General features: G+C 36.9%; 2 protein-coding genes across 3 annotated transcripts; both read left to right on the top strand.

Moving 5' to 3' along the window:
- The first annotated feature begins 634 nt into the window (after positions 1 to 634).
- LOC107659934 (glycerophosphodiester phosphodiesterase domain-containing protein 1-like) lies at positions 635 to 5999 on the top strand. Its single transcript, XM_016449046.1, has 11 exons — positions 635 to 711; positions 793 to 1116; positions 1615 to 1657; positions 1925 to 2060; positions 2203 to 2248; positions 2952 to 3073; positions 3211 to 3300; positions 3403 to 3536; positions 3754 to 3813; positions 4048 to 4099; positions 4279 to 5999. The coding sequence occupies exons 2-11, from the start codon at positions 981 to 983 to the stop codon at positions 4405 to 4407; spliced, it is 948 nt and encodes a 315-aa protein (XP_016304532.1). The 5' UTR covers positions 635 to 711; positions 793 to 980; the 3' UTR covers positions 4408 to 5999.
- A 2173-nt stretch (positions 6000 to 8172) lies between these two features.
- LOC107659943 (protein yippee-like 2) lies at positions 8173 to 20076 on the top strand. Of its 2 annotated transcripts, none has more exons than XM_016449059.1 (5): positions 8173 to 8377; positions 15999 to 16228; positions 16470 to 16513; positions 17021 to 17129; positions 19395 to 20076. In XM_016449059.1, the coding sequence occupies exons 2-5, from the start codon at positions 16112 to 16114 to the stop codon at positions 19482 to 19484; spliced, it is 360 nt and encodes a 119-aa protein (XP_016304545.1). In that variant the 5' UTR covers positions 8173 to 8377; positions 15999 to 16111; the 3' UTR covers positions 19485 to 20076. The 2 variants fall into 2 exon arrangements, with proteins under 2 accessions (XP_016304545.1, XP_016304544.1); XM_016449058.1 differs by lacking the exon at positions 8173 to 8377 and adding an exon at positions 8603 to 8696.
- The last annotated feature ends 826 nt before the right edge of the window (positions 20077 to 20902 follow it).

The following is a 20902-nucleotide window of genomic DNA, read 5'->3' as shown; positions in this document are numbered from 1 at the left end:
TTTCCCCTTTCTGTTGAACACAAAAGATCATTTGAAGATTGTTTCAAATGATCTTTTGTGGAAGAAAGCAAACAGTTGACGGTAGCCATTGACTTCCATAATATTTTTCTTCCATTCATAAGTCAATGGCTACCATCAACTGTTTGCTTACAAACAATCTTCAAAATATCTTCTTTTGTGTTCAGCAGAAGAAATAATTTCCTAGGTTTGGAGCAACTATGCAAGTATGGTTTTATTATAGTAAAAATGTAGTAGCCTAACTGTGTTTTTTTGGCGTATTGATTACCATTCGTATAACCACATTTTTACTACAAATTCCATTGTTAGGTTAGTGTAGCAAAACCATGGTTAATTTATAGTTACCATGGTTTATGTTTTTTTTTTTTTTGTAGTAAAACCATGGTTAATTTTCGTAAGGTAATGATAACAGAATTTTCATTTTTGGGTGAACTATCCCTTTAATCATCTTCTTTCACTGGCCATTTGTTGTAAAAGAAATGTGTTTGTTTAAAGCGTAATGGTTTTGACATGAAGGACTTCAGATATTTCATATTTGTCCATGAGCATCCTCTTGCGTTCACTCGCGTCATCAAACGCTTGTAGTGCGCATGCGCGTTCCTGCGACTGTTGTATTATTATTATTGACCCGAGCAATATGTAAACTGCGCAGGGGGGTGGCCTGTCAAGTAACATTGGACTGCAAGCCCATGGGTGGGTTTACAGAGAACTGCATGACGATGCAAATAAAGGAGGATCTAATCTGACTGACAACTGCATGTTCTTGCCTTAAAGCTTCAGTCGGCTGTCTTCTGATCGCTGTTACAGTGCGGCAGCGGCGGCTGGCCAGCGGTGCTGGATGATACCGGCTGGTGTGTTGACTTCTGCAGAGACTGTCGCGTTTCACGTCACTTTTCAATGAGTTGTAGTTATATACGTGGCTTTACAGGACTGACTTATTTGTCCGTCTGATAAAAGTCAAAATGAGCGCCGCGGTTTATGTTATATCCACGGTTACCGGATATGTGCTCACTTCGGCATTATTGCTTAAATATCCGTCACTGCTGCACCGGCGAAAGAAAGAAGCCTTCCGGAGCAGACACATCTCACACCGCGGCGGTGAGTGACCAACGCTGCTTTCACGAGTTACATCAAATCTACAGCAGGCCGAGGCTTTTCGTCATTTACCAGTCACTGTTTTTCCTTGCAGTTCAATAAAAACCTAATGAGTTGTGATGTATAAAATGCTGACTTGAAGCTCAGAAACGCAGTCAGTGAATGTCTCTTACAGGGTTACATTCATAAATTGCTGACTGTAGCCTGAAGTCATCCACTTAGAACATTTTTGTCTTTTATATAATGAAAAGCCTGTTTTTATCTTTAGGTCATATTTCATAATCCCTTCATTTTGGGCCAGTGTTGGTTCAGAGGGTTCATCATTGACTTTATTGACTACACACTGGAGTGTGGACTGTGAACCCTAGAATACTGTAGAAGCTACATACAGTCTTAACATAAACACCACCTGAAGTAGTTAGTTGACTACCAAAAGCAAATACCAAGCATTGCTATAAAATGCATTTTGTCCTGGTTCTTACTGTTTTTCTTCATCTCCAGGAGCTGGTGAGAACTTGGAGAACACAATGGCAGCCTTCAGGCAGTGAGTTTCTAAATGGGCCGCTGTTTATTGCTTGGATTTGCATTGATGAGTGCTTAGTTAGTAACATGCTTAGTTAACTTTGTATACTTGATCTTGACGAATTCTGTAGCATCTGAAGTGCTTCTCTAAATTTTTCATCATTCATCCAAGTGGCATTATCAGTTGATGACAAAATTGTAAATTTTACGAGGATCTGGATGAAAATCTTCATGATTTATGGACAGATGCTTCCTTAACTCATCTGATGCACATCCTCTTCTTCCTCAGCGCTGTTCAACTGGGCACTGACATGTTGGAACTGGACTGTCATTTGACCAAGGATGAGCAGGTGGTGGTGTTGCACGATTCCAACCTAAAGCGGTCGACTGGCATTAACGCGTACATTTCTGATGTGGCTTACGCTGTGAGTGGAGAAACTTCAAACATCCTGTATTCACAGTCCAAATGTTTCAAGCCATGACTAATTCATAGTAGTGCTAAAACTCTTATGTCAGTATGTAAGTATATGCTGTATTCTGAAAGTGTTTGTGTGTTTGTCTTCTTAGGATCTTCCACCTTACCTTTGTAAGCTTGGGGTGACTTTCAAACGAGGTGAGTGTTCAGTCCAGGTAATGTTCAACAAGTTTGATTTAAGGTATAATCAAGCCAATGTGCCTGTAGCGTTGCTAATATGCTACAGTGAAGTCAAAAACTAAGACTACATTAAAAGTCTGGGACTGAAAATCTACACTGAAAAAAAATGGCTTCGCTCATAAATTGCTAGTAAGTTTGATGAATAATTACAAAGAAATAACAAATTGAATTAATCATTAAATTTTAAGTAGAAATACTGAAACGGTATTTTCTTGTAAAATGTGCTCTAATCATTTTTATTTAAAATTGTTTTAATTAATTTATTTATTTTTTATAGTGTAATTGAATCCTGGAAACAAAGTTGTAGTATTTGAAAAACATTAAATAAGTTATATGTAAATGCCATAATGTCAAATGAATAAGAAAAAATTTCTGAGCTATTTTTTGTCATTAATCAAATGTAATATTGATCTTGTGAATGCCTTTGTACAGAAGTGCATGCCCCATTATAGCATGCACTTCTATTATGAAATTCATTTTTTCAACTTTTCAGTTCTTTTCAATCAAATTTCAGTTAATCTTTTTACTCAATTGAAATCCAAAACAGATGCCCACGCATTTTTTCAGCCTCTGTATACATGTTTCAAATATGATTTGTATACATTTAATGGTAACTAAGACATTTATGTCCAACTATTAAATTATTCCTGATGTGTTTCAGAGTGCTACTGTGAAGGAGGAGATGACAAACGCATCCCTCTGCTAAGAGACGTGTTTGAATCCTTCCCAAACACCCCTGTAAACATCGACATCAAGGTCAACAATGACATTCTCATCAAGAAGGTTTGTAGGGGCCCTGCTGTCCTGCTCATATTTCTTTTCCTCGAATTGTCTGTCTGTGCATGTCACCACTAAAATGAATCAGGTTGGTGAGACGAGTTCAACAGATGCAAAATAGAGTTTTACCTTTTTTCTGTCAGGTGTCCGAGCTGGTTGTCCAATACAACAGGGAACATCTGACCGTCTGGGGAAACTCCAGCAACAAAATCATTAAGAAATGTTACAAAGAGGTGGTTAATAACACTGGTTATTAGTAAACAACATAATTGAACAATAAATTGTCCGAAGTATGCAAAATGTCAATGTCTGAAGCTTTTCTATTTGTTTTGTAGAACCCACAAATCCCAGTCTTTTTCAGTTTGCACAGAGTGCTGCTGTTGCTTGGTCTTTTCTACACAGGCCTCCTGCCCTTCGTCCCGCTTAAGGAACAGTTCCTAGAGATTCCCATGCCTTCAGTCATTTCCAAGTGAGGAACATATGCATTTTAGTCACACATACATGCTCCTATATTTTTTCTTCTTCCAGTATTAAAAAAAAACAAAAAAAACTTTAGATTTGGTCCTTCGTAGATTCAGACTCAGCAGATGAACTTTGTATGCTCACAGAACTAGTGCTCTGCTAGACATTTTCTCTAAAGATTTAGTTGAAAATCTGAAAAGTGATACAAATTTTGTCTCTTGCAGACTCAAAGATCCTGAGCATCAGAAACGGAGTCAGCGTTTCATAACATGGCTGGCAGACACGTAAGTTTATGTGCAATCTGGCCTCAATAAACCTTTTACCTAAATATTTACTTAACACGCTTTATGTGTTTCTTATGGGAAAGCAGTTAACTGCCTGCTTTAGCGATTTTGCACATTCTGGCCTTAGTGATGAAAGTAATTACAAGCATTAAAAGGCTTACGCTTAGCCCATGTTATTCTAATACTTACTAGAGTCGTAAATATGCAGGAATTATAATATGGATGTATTTTCAGGCTCCTCATGAGAACAGCATTATTCGATCATCTGACAAGCAGAGGAATACAAGTGAGTACTCCAAATGAGATTTAGGTCATACACCACATGTACTTGATGGGTAAGCATTGCTTTGAGTGCTATGATGTGCATGAGCAGATGGCAGGAGCTTTGAATGGAATTTCGCTCTTGACTGGAACGTCATCATGGGACTTTTCCACTGGTCTTTGTTTTTTCCTTTCCAACCGCAGGTGTATGTCTGGGTGTTGAACGACGAGGAGGACTTCAAACGTGCCTTTGACCTTGGGGCTACAGGGATTATGACAGACTATCCCACCAAGCTAAAGGAGTTTATGGAGAAAAACAGCTACACTAAATAAGACTTGTCGGCCAAAGTAAATGATCAATTAGCTATTCCACTGATCTTTGGCCTCTAAATGCGCCTTTTAATTACCCAACATTCTTTGATGTTTATGTGTATGAGTAGGTGTGGCAGCTATCAGTTTTGCATTCATCTGCAATCAGCATCAGAGCCATTTTAGAGCATACAGGATGTCTTGAAATCCTTCTGTAGCTTCAAGTTCATAGCAATACACTATCCATAAAAAGCTGGAGGATTCATAAGAAGCTGAGGTTATGATGAAATATCAATCATGTAGGGGTGATGTCATGATCGTCATGACATTTCTGTGACTTTTACTCTACAGGCACTTTCATTGTATCATTGACTTGCAGTTGATTGTTTTATTACAGTGCATCAGTTTCTGCAATAACACTGAACTCACTAAAGAGTTAATTGTCTAAATGACGAGACCGAAGCCACTTAAGTTTTTCCAAGACACTAAAAATAAATACTAGTTTCAGGGGGGTGTACTGTGGAATTGTTGAGAAACCAATAATTAGAAGGTATTAGATTTTTATGTTTACTGTCATGTGTATATTTTGTTTTTGTAAATTTGTTTATTTTGTCAGTAAGAGATTGTCAATTTTGAGATAAGTTGTGGCTTAGAAGATGCCTCACTGTTGCTTGAACTGTTAAGTGTAGTTTAATATACCAGTCAGACGTTTTGACACACCAACTCAATCTTCATTATTACTATGTCAACATAACAATCAAGACTATAAAATAAAACACCAATAGAAGTATGGTAGCTATGTACGATTAAAAAACATCTTATACAAGTGAAAACTCATATTTGAGCTGCTTCAAAACCTATTTCTGCTTTTCCTTTAATATCCGCTCCAACTCATCCATATATAATAATAAAATACATATAGGTCAAATTAGTGAACAATATTATGCATAGGGAAACTTTTTATTTATCTTTAAAACCAATTTCAAGTATTCAAGCAATAGCCTTTAGGTCAAAAGGTTTTGTGATCATGAAAAACAATGTCAGTCAAGTGTGTCCAAGCTTTTGACGGGTTGTGTATATTATACACTGATGAATGAAGTTGTGCTGGAGTGTAACTGGGTTACAAACAAGTGTGGTATATAGTGGTCATGTGACTTTTGAATGTACGTTTGCAATAACAGGAAAAGATGTTAACTTAAAAATGTTGGTGGTTTTACAGTTTTGCTGTATTGAGAGGGAAAGGTAAACAGAAACATTTTCTCACTCATTTAAGGAATTCCTATGAAAAACAATGCATTCAGAATTGGCATGACAGTAACTCACTCCTGAATGGAGGTGATCTTAAGACTTTGGATAATCAAGCATTTGTGGAGTTCAGATGTTTCCCCCCTTTTGTGAAGTGTATATGGATGCAGTAACTCTTAGCTTTGTGCTGTGTTTAATTTTCTAGTTCATATTTTCTCCAAGCTACTTTCATTGGTTGTGTATGAATTCAGTGCACAGTTTTAAATGTAAATGATAGTACTGTAATTCAAAGATTAGTTATTATAGAGGATATTTGGTATCAGCAGCACATTTCTGTTTGTATTTGTGAATAAACTGCCATTAAATATATTTTATAAATGAATTTAAACAGACTATGTTTTACCTTTGTGTTTTTATGGGCTATCAAAGCAATTAAAAACCCCATAAAACTCTTTTGGGCCTGTGGACTTTTACAATATCTCTTCAAGCACACATTCCAAATTGCCATAGTTTAAAAGTTTAACAGTGGACACAAATTTGTTACTTTAAAAATCAACCCCGGTACATGAAAGTGACATTAACTGGAGCACAAAAAACAAAACGCATTGGCCAGAAGGGGGCGCTCTATGATAATAACTAAAACTTGCTCTAACCCAGTGTTACTCATTGCGCGGCTCGCCATGCTTTAATTTGTGGCTCGCATGGCAGATGGCAGTAAATAATGCGATGATATGCTCAATACAGATATTTAATAAAAACATTAAAAACAAGCAAGGCTATAACTAAGCCATTAAAAAAAACCTGTCTATGCGATGATATGCTCAATACAGATATTTAATAAAAACATTAAAAACAAGCAAGGCTATAACTAAGCCATTAAAAAAAAACCTGTCTTGCGACGTGACAAAAGACAATAGAACCCATTATAATTATGGCCCTATGATTTCTGCGATGCGGAAAACGCGAACGGAATCGCGGAATCCAGTCTTAAAAACAGAATTCACTGTATAATGCCGAATGTCACGGAATTTGTCAAAGTTTGGGCGAATAAATCAAAAGTAGGTCATTACTACGGTAACAAAGAAGTGCAAAACAAATCACAATTCTGAAAACAAAATAACAAATTACAAACGCAAATGCAAGTCTAAAAAACAAAATAACAATTCAGAAAGCACAACAACAATTCAGAAAACATTATAACAAGTCAGAAAACACAATGACAACCACGACTCTGCTGTTCTTCGGCTGGTTCTTCCTGTATAGGTTGATTGACAGATGTCTCGTCCAGTCAGCCTGACTTGTTATAATGTTTTCTGAATTGTTGTTGTGTTTTCTGAATTGTTATTTAGTTTTTTAGACTTGCATTTGCATTTGTAATTTGTTATTTTGTTTTCAGATTTGTGATTTGCTTTGCACTTCTCTGCCACCGTACATTACACTTAAATCAAATCGCAATATTGACTGGTATCTGTAAATATTAAGCTGCAAAAATACCATTTAAAGAATCCTGCGTGTCTCTTTATGAATGAATGGCACAGACGCACGGTTTCGGTTACTACACACATAGCCTACTGAAGCGCGCAGTGTTTTCAGCGTCTGCTGTCTCGCTAAATGAGAACATAAATAGGCTACACGAACAACAGTCAGTGTCTGCTCTATTACAAATAATTTATATTTAAAAATACCCAAAACAGCGGAATTACAAGATGGAAATATAGACTAGAAAGATATTTAAACTTGCTCTGCCCACATGAGTTGTTTTGGCGATCTTTCCAGCTCTTAACGCCGAATGTGCTCTTGGATGGTTTGATACATGATGGGCTAATGTAGAAGCAAATAACTTTCAATAAATAACTTTTAAAAAATAAACCCCTTTGTATTGCATTGCATATTGTATGTTCAGGGATGACAGATTGAGAAGCAGACTATTTATGACTGGATGTAACTTTTGATACTTTGCAGTAAAAGTGGCTCTCCTATTAACTTTGTCCTATAAGTGCTGCTCTCATGAAAAAAAACAGTGAAGATTACTGCTCTAACCAATCAGACATGTATGAAATATAAGCACTGTTTGTGAACGTATATCATTACACACATAGGCTATACTACGACATAACATAATATAAATAATGTATGGAACATGAAATCGTCTTCAACCTTACATTTAATTACTTGCCATCGATTATATATGCCTTCTTGCTATTTCCTAATGAGTTTAGTGTTGAAGAACTTCAAGATGTTGTTTAAAAAGCTTATAAAATAAAGAATATACTTAGGCTACATATTTGGTAAGCCCTTAAAACAATTTCATCACAGAATGAACACAACGAAGTAGATTGTACCTTCAACCCCAAAGTAAAATCAATACAGAACGAACAAAATAGTTTTTTTTTTTTTGGACGGTAAATTCTGCCTAAACTCAGTTAGCTCTGCAGGTTACATACCAGCCTAAATTATGATTGGTTGTTTTTTTCACGTTCTGACCCATCAACGTAATGTTGCTATGCGTTTGCCTTTCAGTGATTGGTGGAAACAGTTGTCATTCGCGTTGTAGGTGATGTACAGTGAGATCGTGCCCAGACAAAACTTGGTTTACATGCACCACGTCCACACTGACCGCGAGAGAAGCGGGAGAGGGAATTTGTCACGATCGGAATGCACACGCAAAGTTTACCGTGAATCCTGCTTGACTTTCACGGAAGAGGAGCACGTGCCACTATCTCACAACCTCGATTTCTCCTTTTCAAAGGTAAAAGCTAGACATTTTTAACGAGTGGTCAAATATGAAAGTTTGCTACAGTCACCTGCGTTATGTCAATTGTGAGAACTGCTATCGGCAGTGAGCTGTGTGAGAGCATCAGGTCATGATGACAGTGTTGCATTATAGTTGTGCTGGAGATGCTGGATGGTGTGATGTGCTGCAGGTCCGCAGTGGTGCTGCTGATGCTTGTTTGTCTAACACCTCCGATGTCACTTCCACCAGCAGCATCAGCATCACTGCAGCAACAGCAGTGGCACATGGATCATTTCTGACTGTGATCTCCTTAATCGCTCTGTTTGCATGACATGTAAGTGTTATCAGTCATAAATTAAGACATTTCTGCATTTAGAGCAGCATTAGTGTGCACTTTATCCAGTCTGCGTCATGTCTGAGTTCTCCGCGAGATAAACATTGCAGTATTGGATTTGATTACAGACCTCATATATATATATATATATATATATATATAGAATATTTTAATTATGAATTTATTATCAACATTCAGTAACATTCAATACTTAGAATATTTCGTGGAGCATTCTATATTTAGAATATGAATATGAGAATATGTAATAAAATGTTATAGAATATTCATCATAAATAAGATGTATAATTTAATAGAACTGAATACAATTTTTATGCACAAATTTTATATATTCACGTAAAGCATTTTTAAAATCAAATTTCAATAGAATATTGAGTATAAACAGATTTGATTATTTGATAGAACAGCATAACCAAAATATTTTGATATTTAGAATTTTTTGATTGAATGTTATCTAATATTATTTACTACAACTGAATACAGTTTTTATGCACAAATTTTAGACATTTATGTAGAACATTTTTAAATCAAATTTCAATAGAATTTTCAGTATAAACAGAATTGATTATTTGATAGAATAGCATAACCCAGAACATATTTGATATTTAGAATTTTTTGATTGAATATTCCGAAAAATAAAAGGACATTTAATAGAATATTTAGTATAACTGACCCACACCACTATAACATTACACTTCATGACCACACAGATTTGACACTTTTTATGGACTTTTTGGCTATAAAGGACTTATATTATATTGTCTGTTTCAAAACCTAGTAAGATCCCTAACTAGACAGCATTGATGGGTCTGAATTAATAGTACGTGATGACAGTTATACTGCAGCATTGTGTAGTAGGTTGAGTTATTTTTAGTGTTGATTTGCTGTAGTATGTTGTAATTGGCTCAAAAAATTCATTTAAAATGCTGTTTATGGTTCTGTTCTCAGGGGTCAAATTTGAAAGCATGCTTGGGCTGCCATGAGGAAACAGTGCCAGTAGTGCAGTGTGGCTGAAATCCAGTCCCACATACTGTCTGAGGTTTAGTACAGCACAGCACTCAAACAGTGAGTTATTACATAAAACAATAATAAGAATCGATAACTGTTTTATATTCAACAAGCTCTTTCACTCTTACACCATCAAATTCGGAGAGCTTAAATGCTGACGAGTAATTTCTGAAACGCTGTCAAATTCAATCCGGTCTGCAGAGATTACGTTTTTCAATAGTATTTCCTGCATGGTCTTGAGCTACTGTACTATACTGTGACACTCCATGCATAATAAACTGCATTTATGAATGCAAATACAAGCCCTCAGAAATGGATAATCACAAAAAGCAGAACATTTTAATTTTCATGACCCACTCAGGAAATTATAAGGGATGTTTAATAATTTTGCTATGACGTAACATCGTATTGCACCATTTCCCCAAATTATAAAAGTATAGTTGTGGGGAGGAGGTTGCAAAAATCATCTCAGAGATGCAGATTAGAAATCCTGACTCAAAGTAATTACAGTTAATGCATCACAAAATAAGACGCTAGAGGGTGGACAGCCAGTGAAGGATGGGATGCCGCACAAGGACACACATTTTCCCCTCTTTTCTATAGCTGCGGTTATCCCCATCAGTGCTGTTTCGGGTTACATAAGGAAGGTCCTTATGTTACACAGGCCTCAAAGTGATGAGTGCTACAGCCCCTCTGTCACAACACATGCATCAGAGCACTTAGCAGGAGACAGTAAGGGGCAAATTAACAAAATTAAAGGTACTGTTCACCACCCCAAAAAAAAGACATAAATGCTGGTATTTTTTCCATGGAATGCAGAAGTAAACATCCTCATGCAACTCTTTCCATAAAACAAAGAGTATGGCTTCAGAAGACTTGGAATATAGCACACACGTTATTGGGACTACATTTTAATGGTGCTTTTTGTCTTTTTTTTTGCCATTATGTTAAGACTGTTGCTGCATCTAAATATGCCTACTTCCATACTATATAGTATGCGAAAAGAGTGAAATGAGTTTGTCCAAATTCATTCAAAGTTTTCGAAAAACAGTAGGCGAAAAGTAGTATGCATTCGATGGACACTTTACTATCCCATGAGGCCACAGGAGAGGAGTTGTGAATAGTAGCTGGTAGGTCATGTGACAATTGATGACATGGCGGATAATGTTTATCTGGATTTCATTCATACTATATAGAATGTGTTTTTATTAATGGTAGTGAAGTAAGTTTTAAACCAAATGGTAGTACCTGCTAGGCAACGTTACTTTGGACGCAGCTTGTGACTTAAGAGCTAGTTTGACCCTGGGTTACCAGGTCTGTGAAACAAAATCAGCCCGTTTGATATTCAAAACTAGCCCAATCACATTTTTCCCCGGTCTAACTTGTCTAATAACTAAGTCTAATAACTTGCGGCAACAGTGTAAAAGTAGCCCAATTCCGCTGTAAAACCACAGACATGGCAACCCTAGTTTGACCAGTAGTCAATCAGTCTTACTTTTAGGATTCAAATTTGACCAAACTACATTTTTATGTAACTGACATAAAAAAGTTATGAGCATTCTTAAAGAAAAATGATAGATGATTAATTTAAGCAGTCTAAGCAGTTAATGAAACCGGCCGCTGGTCAGTACGAACTGTCATTAGGAAAGAGCTTTGTAAAATTTATTTAAAAAAATGTTGTTCCATGGAAAAATAACAGCATATGGGTTTGGAAGGACATGAGAGTTAATAAATTCTGACCAATTTATTTTCATTTATAGGTGAATTATTCCTTTAATGCTGGTATTTATGTTCTTAGTAGTGTTAGTACTACAGTATGTTGAGCATTGCAGACCTAAAAAAACACTCAGAACAATCCTATTGAATCGTTTGCCCTCATCTTAGTTTAAATAATAGTTCTAAACCTGTATGACTTTCTTTATTCTGTGGAAGTGATTTAACTTCAAAATATCTTCTTTAATGCTCCACAGAATAAATAAAGTCATACAGGTTTCGAACAACATGAGGAGGAATAAATGATGACAGCATTTCCATTTTAGTGTGAACTATACCTATACACTTGATAAAATTACTATAAAGCATCTTTATAAGATGTGCTGCTTTCCATCTAGCTTGTGTCCAGCTTTGTGATCTGTACCACAGTTTAAGTGTTGCTTCAGTGATCAGTATTTGAATTGGTCGTGCCTGAAGCTTCATCAGCGTTCACGGATCAGAGCTCATCTGATGTGTTTTTGTCTGCATGAGGAAACCATACCGAGACTCTCTCCCTTCGCTTTTATTGATCTGTCTGTTATGACAATACAGTACCTGGATTCAATTAGCAGCTGTGTGAATAAAATAAGTGAAAGTGATGTGACATGTAGCCAAGGATTGTGTCCCATACTTGGAATTTGTGCTCTGCATTTATCCCATCCAACTGCACACACACAGCAGTGAGTAGTGAACACACACACACACACACACACACACACACACGTTTTCATACAAAATAGCTTACATTTCAGTTTAAATATAATATTGAGATGGAACCAGTATTAACTTTGAACAAATAAAAGCCACTTAGTCTCTCCCAAAGCTTCTGTGAGAGAAAGAGAAATCCATTATCTCATCTATTATGTAGTTATCATACCAGTGTCACAAAATGCATCGTTTGGTTTGCAGTAAACTGTAAGGAAACACCACGGGGTCTTTCAGCATCGTGTTCTGAGCAAACTCGCGGGGTCCTAAAATACCCGCACAGGTCAGGGTGTGGAACTGGGGTGAGAGCGGGTCACCAGAATGCTAGAGAGTTTATTTGTGGACGTGTTGCAGTACGGGTGTGTGTTTGCCCCAGCAGACGGTTGTGTGTTTGTGTGGGAAAGTGCTTCGATCTGTCAGTAGACTCTTTATTCTCCAACCCCACGCTTTGGCGGGGAAACAATGGACAGAACATAAGAGCTGCTTTTTGCTCTGGACTCTTAAGACAGGCTCACCCCTGCCTCAACAAAGCCCTCTGACTGAAGGAGTAACATGACAATAAAGCATCAGACTGGTGCATGCAAACACACTTTCTAACCACTGGACATTCTTAAAGGTGAAGTGTGCAATATCTGCACAACTATTGAACAAAATGGAAAGAGGGTTTGATCATGCAGAAATGGCCACCATGATGTTAGGGTGTTGTGGGTGTAAAGAGCCTACACCAAAGAATCTAGATATCTATATTAAATATTATTCTACATCTATATCTCTTTTATTAAAAAAGTAATAGCACACCTTCCTTCAACAAGCCACACAATTAAGCAGTATTATTTATATACTACTATAGCATTCATTAATGTTTTGAATAATTAGCTTTTATTTTCATATTTTTTAGTGTGTTTATTATGTGCTGTTGTTGTTTTTATTAGCTTTTGTTTTTTTAATATTTATATTAATCTTTAATGTTTCTTGATTCTAATATTTAATGTAATTTTAGTACTTCAACTTTATTTCAGTTAGTTCAGTTAGTAGTTTTTTACATTTTTCATCGAATATTTAAATTTTATTTTATTTCAGCATTTAACAGAAATTATTTTAACAGTTTTAGTTTTAGTTAACAAAAACAACATTGAATTTGAGGCATCGTTGATATAGTGTCAATTGTGCGGGATAAGCAAGCGGCAACCTCCCCCTGCCCACTTTGAGCTTCAAAAACCTCTTCAGGAACCTACGGGTGACGTCACGGACACTACGTCCATGTTTTTATACAGTCTATGGGGATAAGTTATACACCAAAGTTTAGAGAAAGTTTTAAGAAATTGAATGTTTCCAGTTTGCTCTTAACAAGCCTAGGGTAGCCCTTCGGGCAGGCACTCTTCAGATTTTGGTAGCCCAAAATAAATTTAACTAGCCCACATAAAAAAGACAATTTTTTTATATATAGAAAATTGAATAAGAGTCGAAATGTCAATCTTGAATTTGAATTTTAAAATCACAAATATCAAGGAAGGAGTTTTATTTCACTATTTACAGGGTATATGCAGATAAAAAAAATTAAGGCTTTTATGACCCTTTTTAAGACCTGCACAAATAAAACTAATACCATATGAGCGGGATAGGGCAATGTTTATGGCAGGGGTTTTTTAATTATTTACTTTAAGTACCCCCTGAGATTTTAAGTAAATTTCAATCATTTAATGGCACATTTGCATGTTTACTTCAATTTGTTTTTTATCAATTTTAAAACATTTTGCCGAATTATTTAACATAGCTATTGTTATTAGAGTTAAAATGGCATGAAAATGTAATATCACGATTAGTGACCAAAATGATCACAGTTATCAGTATTATCACAGTATTGTTAAAGGTCCCCTGAAATGCTTAGAAACACGCAGCGTTACTCTATGTGTTGACGTCATTTTAACTGAAACAGGAAGACAGGGCGGGACATATCAAGCAGCCCCGCCCCTTTTATAAAAATAGCGTTCGTTCATTTATATCACAGCTTGGGCTAGAGCCGTTCAGAGCCGTTGAGCTCCGTAAAGCCGCATTTGACAGGGTATGCCAGCCACAATCTCATCCATATTGCTATAAAATATAGCATTCTGTGTAGAATTCAAATAGCTCCGATACATTTTGTGGTCTGCGCCGACTCGCGCATGTGATCTGCTCCGTGCTATCGTGTCTCTGGCCCGGAGCAGAGTGTGTGTGCGGTGCGGTGGTTAGCGTGACAGCGCGAATCCAGACTTCTTTTTTTCCTCAATGGAAAGCATATTTACACTGTTTGAATCGTTCCCTGTCCCCTATATAGTGCACTACGTGCCATTCACTGTACAGAAAATACTAATTCTGTGGACAAGTGACCGATTTCAGCTGCGGCTTCAGCGTCTATTTTATAGTGTAGGGGGCGGGCGCTTCGGATTCTAGAGAGCATTTGATTGGACAGAAAGTTTGATGAGAAGCTGAAGTACGATGTGACGTCAAAAAATCATTGAGCGTCATCGACCGTTTTGGCGGAAGTGACGAACTGCAAGCTTTGAATGCTTATATCTTCTAAATGCGAATTTTGTCACTGTTTTGGAGCACACTGCCTTATAGATAACCTTAAGACTAACATATTGATACTAACACCCAAAAAACTTTAATTTTGATTTCATGGGGACTTTAAAATGTGCTGGAAATCTTCAAAAAGTACTCAACACACACTGAGATAATTTAATCAAGTTTTAATGTCGAAAACCAACGCATTTTAAACAAATAAAGAATATAAGTTGGGTGACTTACAACATAAGTTATCTACTAACATGCACTACATGTTCAAATAAAGTTTTGACAAAAAAAAAGTTTTAATAGAATTTATGAACCTCACATCTCAGCCTTTAAAAATAATTTTTTAAGAAAAGGATGATTCAAATTGCTAAATTATATGCATTTTATCTGCTCCATAAACAATTCTACATAGGCTTCCTTATTATCTGAAGTGTTGAGATTTCTGGAATGCACATTAGCTTGTTTTCCATCTACTGGTTAAGATTTACAAAAAAAATTTTGTCTGATTTTTGCATTGTTCTGAACAAAGCAGCAGACCGGCAGAATGAAAATGTAAATACACACTCTGTCAGCAGGTGGCGCTTATCGAACAGCAGAAATAGAGCTGTTTCCCTGGTAACCACTGTAAACAAAGCAGCACTGTGCCTATAAACACTACTTTATCAGGCATTACGGGCAACATAAATTAAATTCAATAATTATATTTCAAATAGCCAAACCAAAACTAAACAAACAAAAAAGGTGGTAACATATATCAATGATTCATTTATTTGATAAAATACTACTGACAAAACTATTCATATGTATATTTAACTACATGTTGTCATATGAGCAATCAATCAATAACTACACTGCTTTAAGTCTTGGTGGTTGTAAGCTGTATGTATTTGATTTACTTAAAAGAACCAGAGTCATTTGTTAGGTAATCATTTGGACTACAATGGCTGCACTGTATGTTTACATTTTAACTAAAAAGCTCCTTCTTATAAGATTATTTATTTCAGGAATTGTATGATTCACACTGTAAATTCAGTAGTGTTATAGATTCTGAATAAGAACTGGTTCTTGGTTCCTAACCTTACCAAAGTGCTATGTTTGAGCAATAGTAATATAACCTTGTTCAACAGATAGTCCCGTCCCAAACTCAAACTGGTTGACTCAGAGGTCGCTCAAACAAACAGTGCAATGCAACAGCTGTGATACTCACCCCAGGACATCCTGTGTGTGTGTGTGTGTGTGTGTGTGTGTGTGTGTGTGTGTGTGCAGGTGTCTACCTCCCACCCCGCCCCACCACGGCCCTCACCTGTGTGTTGCGGTGCTTCCCTTGTGAGCCGACCTGGGCCGGCAGCCCCTTCTTGCACCGCCCGCCGACCCGGCCCATGGTCACCATGACGCGCTCCAAAACTTTCCAGGCGTACCTGCCCAGCTGCCACCGTACCTACAGCTGTATCCACTGCAGAGCACACCTCGCCAACCATGACGAGCTCATCTCCAAGGTAATTAATGAGCCGAGAATTAACGACCTGACAACATGTGCAGGAACAGGACACGAACAAACATGCTTGTTAAGCATATGAAGCTCATAGATCAGAAGATCAACACATGCTGTTTAATGTCACATCAGTTCTGCTCGGATGAAAGGCTACTCTTTAGTACAGATACTGAGGTTTCAGATTAACATTTGAATGTGATATTAAATGCAATTCTCTAAGGAATGCGTTTTTTTTTTTCTTTTAGTCCTTTCAAGGAAGTCAGGGCAGAGCATATCTGTTCAACTCTGTGTAAGTTGTTTTTATACAGGTATTTGATTGTATATTTCTGGTATTAGAAGGAGTTTGATATGGAAGTGGTATGTTATACACACTACTATTCAAAATTTTGGGGTCGTGTTTTTGAAAGAAGTCTCTTCTGCTCACCAAAGCTGCATTTATCTGATTAAAAATACAGAGAAAATGGTAATATTGTGAAATATTATTAAAATGTAAAATAACTGTTTTCTATTTGAATATATTTTAAAATGTAATTTATTCCTTTGATGGCAAACATTACTCCAGTCTTCGGTGTCACATGAGCCTTCAGAAATCATTCTAATATTTTGTGGCAATGTAAGTCTTAATCAATTTAATGGAATAAAATGGTATTAATTTCTTTAAAAAAAAAAAAAAAACTCCTGACCTCAAGCTTTTGAATCTTAGTGTATAAACTCTGTTCATGTCTACTACGCTTCCACGAACCTTATACCTAATTGTAGCTTGCTGTGCGTGACTGTGTCTCACTGGTTTCGTCAGGGTGAACGTAGGATGTGGCCCTGCAGAGGAGAGGGTTCTGCTCACGGGCCTTCATGCAGTGGCAGACATCTACTGCGAAAACTGCAAAACCACACTGGGGTGGAAATATGTAAGAAAACACTCACAACACATGGAAAGTTCGAGTACATGTAGATAAAAGTGACGTCACATCATAGCACAGGTCATTTACATAGAGTAGTCTTAAAGGTACGGTTGCAAAAACAAAGTCTTGATCAGAGAGGCGGTGGAAGATGGTGATGTACAACTAAATTATGACTGTTTTGGTAAGATGCTGTAGCTTACATTATTGGACATTAGTTCACCCAAAAATGAAAATAAATTGACTTCGGTGGAGAAAAGAAGATGTTTTGAATAATGTTTTAACTGTGTTTGTCCATATAATGAAGTCATTGGGGTCCAAAAATGTTGGACCCCACTGAAGAAAGAAAGTCATACATAGATGAGAATGAGTAAATGAAGACAGAATTTTCATTTTTGGATGAACTATCCTTTCAGGTTTTCCATAGACACTAACAAGACCTGTGCTTAACAAATGACCTACTTGGAGCCTTATTTACCTGAAGAAACTGAATGTGCTTGCATTGACCGAGCAAGACACAGACACTTTGAGATAATAGCACGATGTTAATATGCACGGCTTTGCGAGTTAAAGCTTGCTCATAAAGGCTTGTCTTAGCAGGACACATTCCTTGCATGGCGTCCATTTTTAATCAGCAGCTGTGCCGCATGCCAATTGTTTTTTCAGTACTAGTGGATTTCTGGTCGCCCTTGACATGGAGTCTTGACCGATGCAAACACCAATAAGCACACAAACAAGTATAGGTTCCCATAGTGGCCTGGTTATTTATAAGCACATCAGATATTTGTGTCAGTATGAATGCAGGCGTTTCAGAGTAGCAGGGAAGTTTGACCCAGTGCCCTTCTCCAGAAATCTGATGAGTGTTCCCTGCTGCCTGCATCCATCAGCTATAAAAAGAAAAGACAAACAGGATCTTAAATGCATTAGTGAAACTTGTTTGTCCTACCTAATAATTTATTCAAAAATACATTAAAATGCAATTTATAAATACATGACTTGAATACATCGCTTCTATGATAAGCATGTTTTTTTGTTGTTTTTTTCTGAATTAAAATGTTTATATTTTGGTGATGAGGAATAACGTAATAGATGTCAGAGATAAAACGGTCCTCATTATATGTTATTATTTCTTGTTAATTTTTTTTTAATTAAAATCGTGGTCCAACCAACATGCAGGAAAAAATAAAAGGTAACTCTTTACAATAAGGTTCCACGTTACTTAACTAGATTAGTTAACATAAATAAACTTCTAAAGTATTTATTAATTGTAGTTAATGTTGATTTCAACATTTACTCATACATAATTAAAATAATAAATCATATCTGTTAATGTTATTTAATGGACCTGAGCTAACATGAACTAACAATGAACAGTTGTGTTTTTATTAACTAATATTAACAAAGATAATAAATATTGCAACAAATATATTGCTCATTGTTAATGTTATTTAATGCATTAAATATAGTTAACAAATGGAACCTTATTGTAAAGTGTTACCAAATAACATAACACCTACAGACATACTTGACATAATTTGACCTTTTTATGATAGGGCAAGGCAAGTTCAGGTTGTAAAAATGTCATGTGCTGCGACTCTCCATAAAACATAATAATATTTTAATTTAATAATTCATGATATTTGAAAAACAAAAATTTGCCTTGAAAAATATATTTAAAAAACTTTTTTTGAAAATAATGATTAACATGTTGTCACGTTGCACACACACACGAGGGACGAGGAGACGCTGGAGAATATGTTGACAAGACTTTATTTGCACCAAGGAACCAAGGGAGACGAACACAGGAAGACGTTCACACGAAGACGTTCACAGCGGACAGAGAACTAGGGACTGGGAACACTTTAAATACACACAGGAGGAGGGGATGACGAGACACACCTGGGATCCATGAACCATCATGGGGAACACCTGGGACAAATTAAACATGGGAAAGGAACACCTGGGGAGCAAGACACAGACAAAACATGGAACAGAGTCTGACACATGTATACGCTCAAATGTATGGTGGAATGAAAATATTGTTATTACTTTTATTTGATGGTTACACCACATGACATTTTTAGAGTAATTAAATTGTAACTTTTCTTGAAAATGGCGTCAAAAAAAAATCTCAACTATATGAAATTAAAATTCTTTTTTAAATATTCTTTTCTTATCATGGACAGTATATTACTGACCTATAAATGATGACAAGTTTCACATCCAAGTTTGTCTTTCAGTCAATATCGTTTCTCGCTTTCCTCCTGCCCCCAGGAACATGCCTTTGAGAGCAGTCAGAAGTACAAGGAAGGCAAGTTCATTATCGAGCTCGCCCACATGATCAAGGACAATGGCTGGGACTGAGCGGGCGTCCTGGAGAGAGCAGCGGGTGGATGGTGAATGTGTGGGTGAATGACTGACTTTGGTTTGCCATTACCCTCTTAAACCCTCTTCTACCCTCCATCTCCTGCTGACACACACGTCCCTCACCGGACTGAAACCAGGAGAGCGGGCCGCCCCGGGGGGTCTTTGTGTGTCTGGAGGAGAGCGTGCGCATGTGTGTGTGTGTCTGCTCGGGCACATGGGAGCACACTGAGATACATGAATGCATACACAAGGTGTACAGACATACGTATGTAAAAACAACAGCATATCGCATGTCACGCTCATCTCAGCCCGATGGTTTATACTACAAGCGGCTCTATTCATACGCATATATGACATAAGGCAGGGCTCAGAGGGTGCGTTGTGCTTGGGAGGATCAGGGTCACGAGTTTGCCGAGCTGATGGGGCTTTCTCCACTATGTGTCAATGAGAAACTACCAGGCTGACCTTTGCGAATTCAGATTTGCACCATCTGCGCCAGTGAGGAGGACTGGCATGGAGCAATCTCTGAATGGAGCTCTGACGGACCAACAAACAGGGCTTAAAGGAATAGTTCCCCCAAAAATCAAGATTAATTTCTTTCAAGATGTAGATGAGTTTGTTTCTTCATCGGAACAGATTTGCAGAAATTTTGCATTATATCACTTGCTCACCAATGGATCCTCTGCAGTGAATGGGTGCCGTCAGAATGAGAGTCCAAACAGCTGATAAAAACATAACAATAATCCACAAGTAATTTATTTATTTTTTTTCATTGGAGCAACTGTTTAAATTTAGAATGCTTTGATGGATTTGTTTCTTACAAACACAGCTTTTCACTTCACAAGACGTTAATTGATAGACTGGAGTCGTGTGGATTACTTGTGGATTATTGTGATGTTTTTATCAGCTGTCTGGACTCTCATTCTGACGGCACCCATTCACTGCAGAGGATCACTTGGTGAGCAAGTGCTGTGATGCTAAATTTCTCCAAATCTGTTCTGATGAAAAAACAAACTCTTTTACATTTTGGGTGGCCTGAGGGTAAGTAGATTTTCAGCAAATTTTCATTTTTGAGTGGATTATTATTATTCATTATTTAAGTAGTTCATCCAAAAATTAGAATTTACAATGAGAATTATTCCTTTTAACCATCTAAGAAAGGTCAAGTTTATCATCATGCTTTCTGCATAAAACTACCATCTTACTGATTTTGGATGAAACATTAATTAAATGAATGTAAACCTTTGTGTATAGCAGTTTACAAGGTGTTGTATCTGAACATCTTTGTGTCTGTATTCCATGTTCCAACAGTTTGTGCTGCTCTCAGTCTCACTGTGTTCATTTGTACTGACTGTTCTTGCTTGTTAGTGGACTCCTTGGGGTAATAAGGACAAAAGATGAGACTGTACACGGCC

The sequence above is a fragment of the Sinocyclocheilus anshuiensis genome, unplaced genomic scaffold (assembly GCF_001515605.1).
Source record: "Sinocyclocheilus anshuiensis isolate Anshui unplaced genomic scaffold, SAMN03320099.WGS_v1.1 scaffold1241, whole genome shotgun sequence".
Classification (NCBI taxonomy): Eukaryota; Metazoa; Chordata; class Actinopteri; order Cypriniformes; family Cyprinidae; genus Sinocyclocheilus; species Sinocyclocheilus anshuiensis.
Note: the sequence above shows the minus strand (reverse complement) of the source record. Positions and strands in the feature narration are given on the sequence as shown.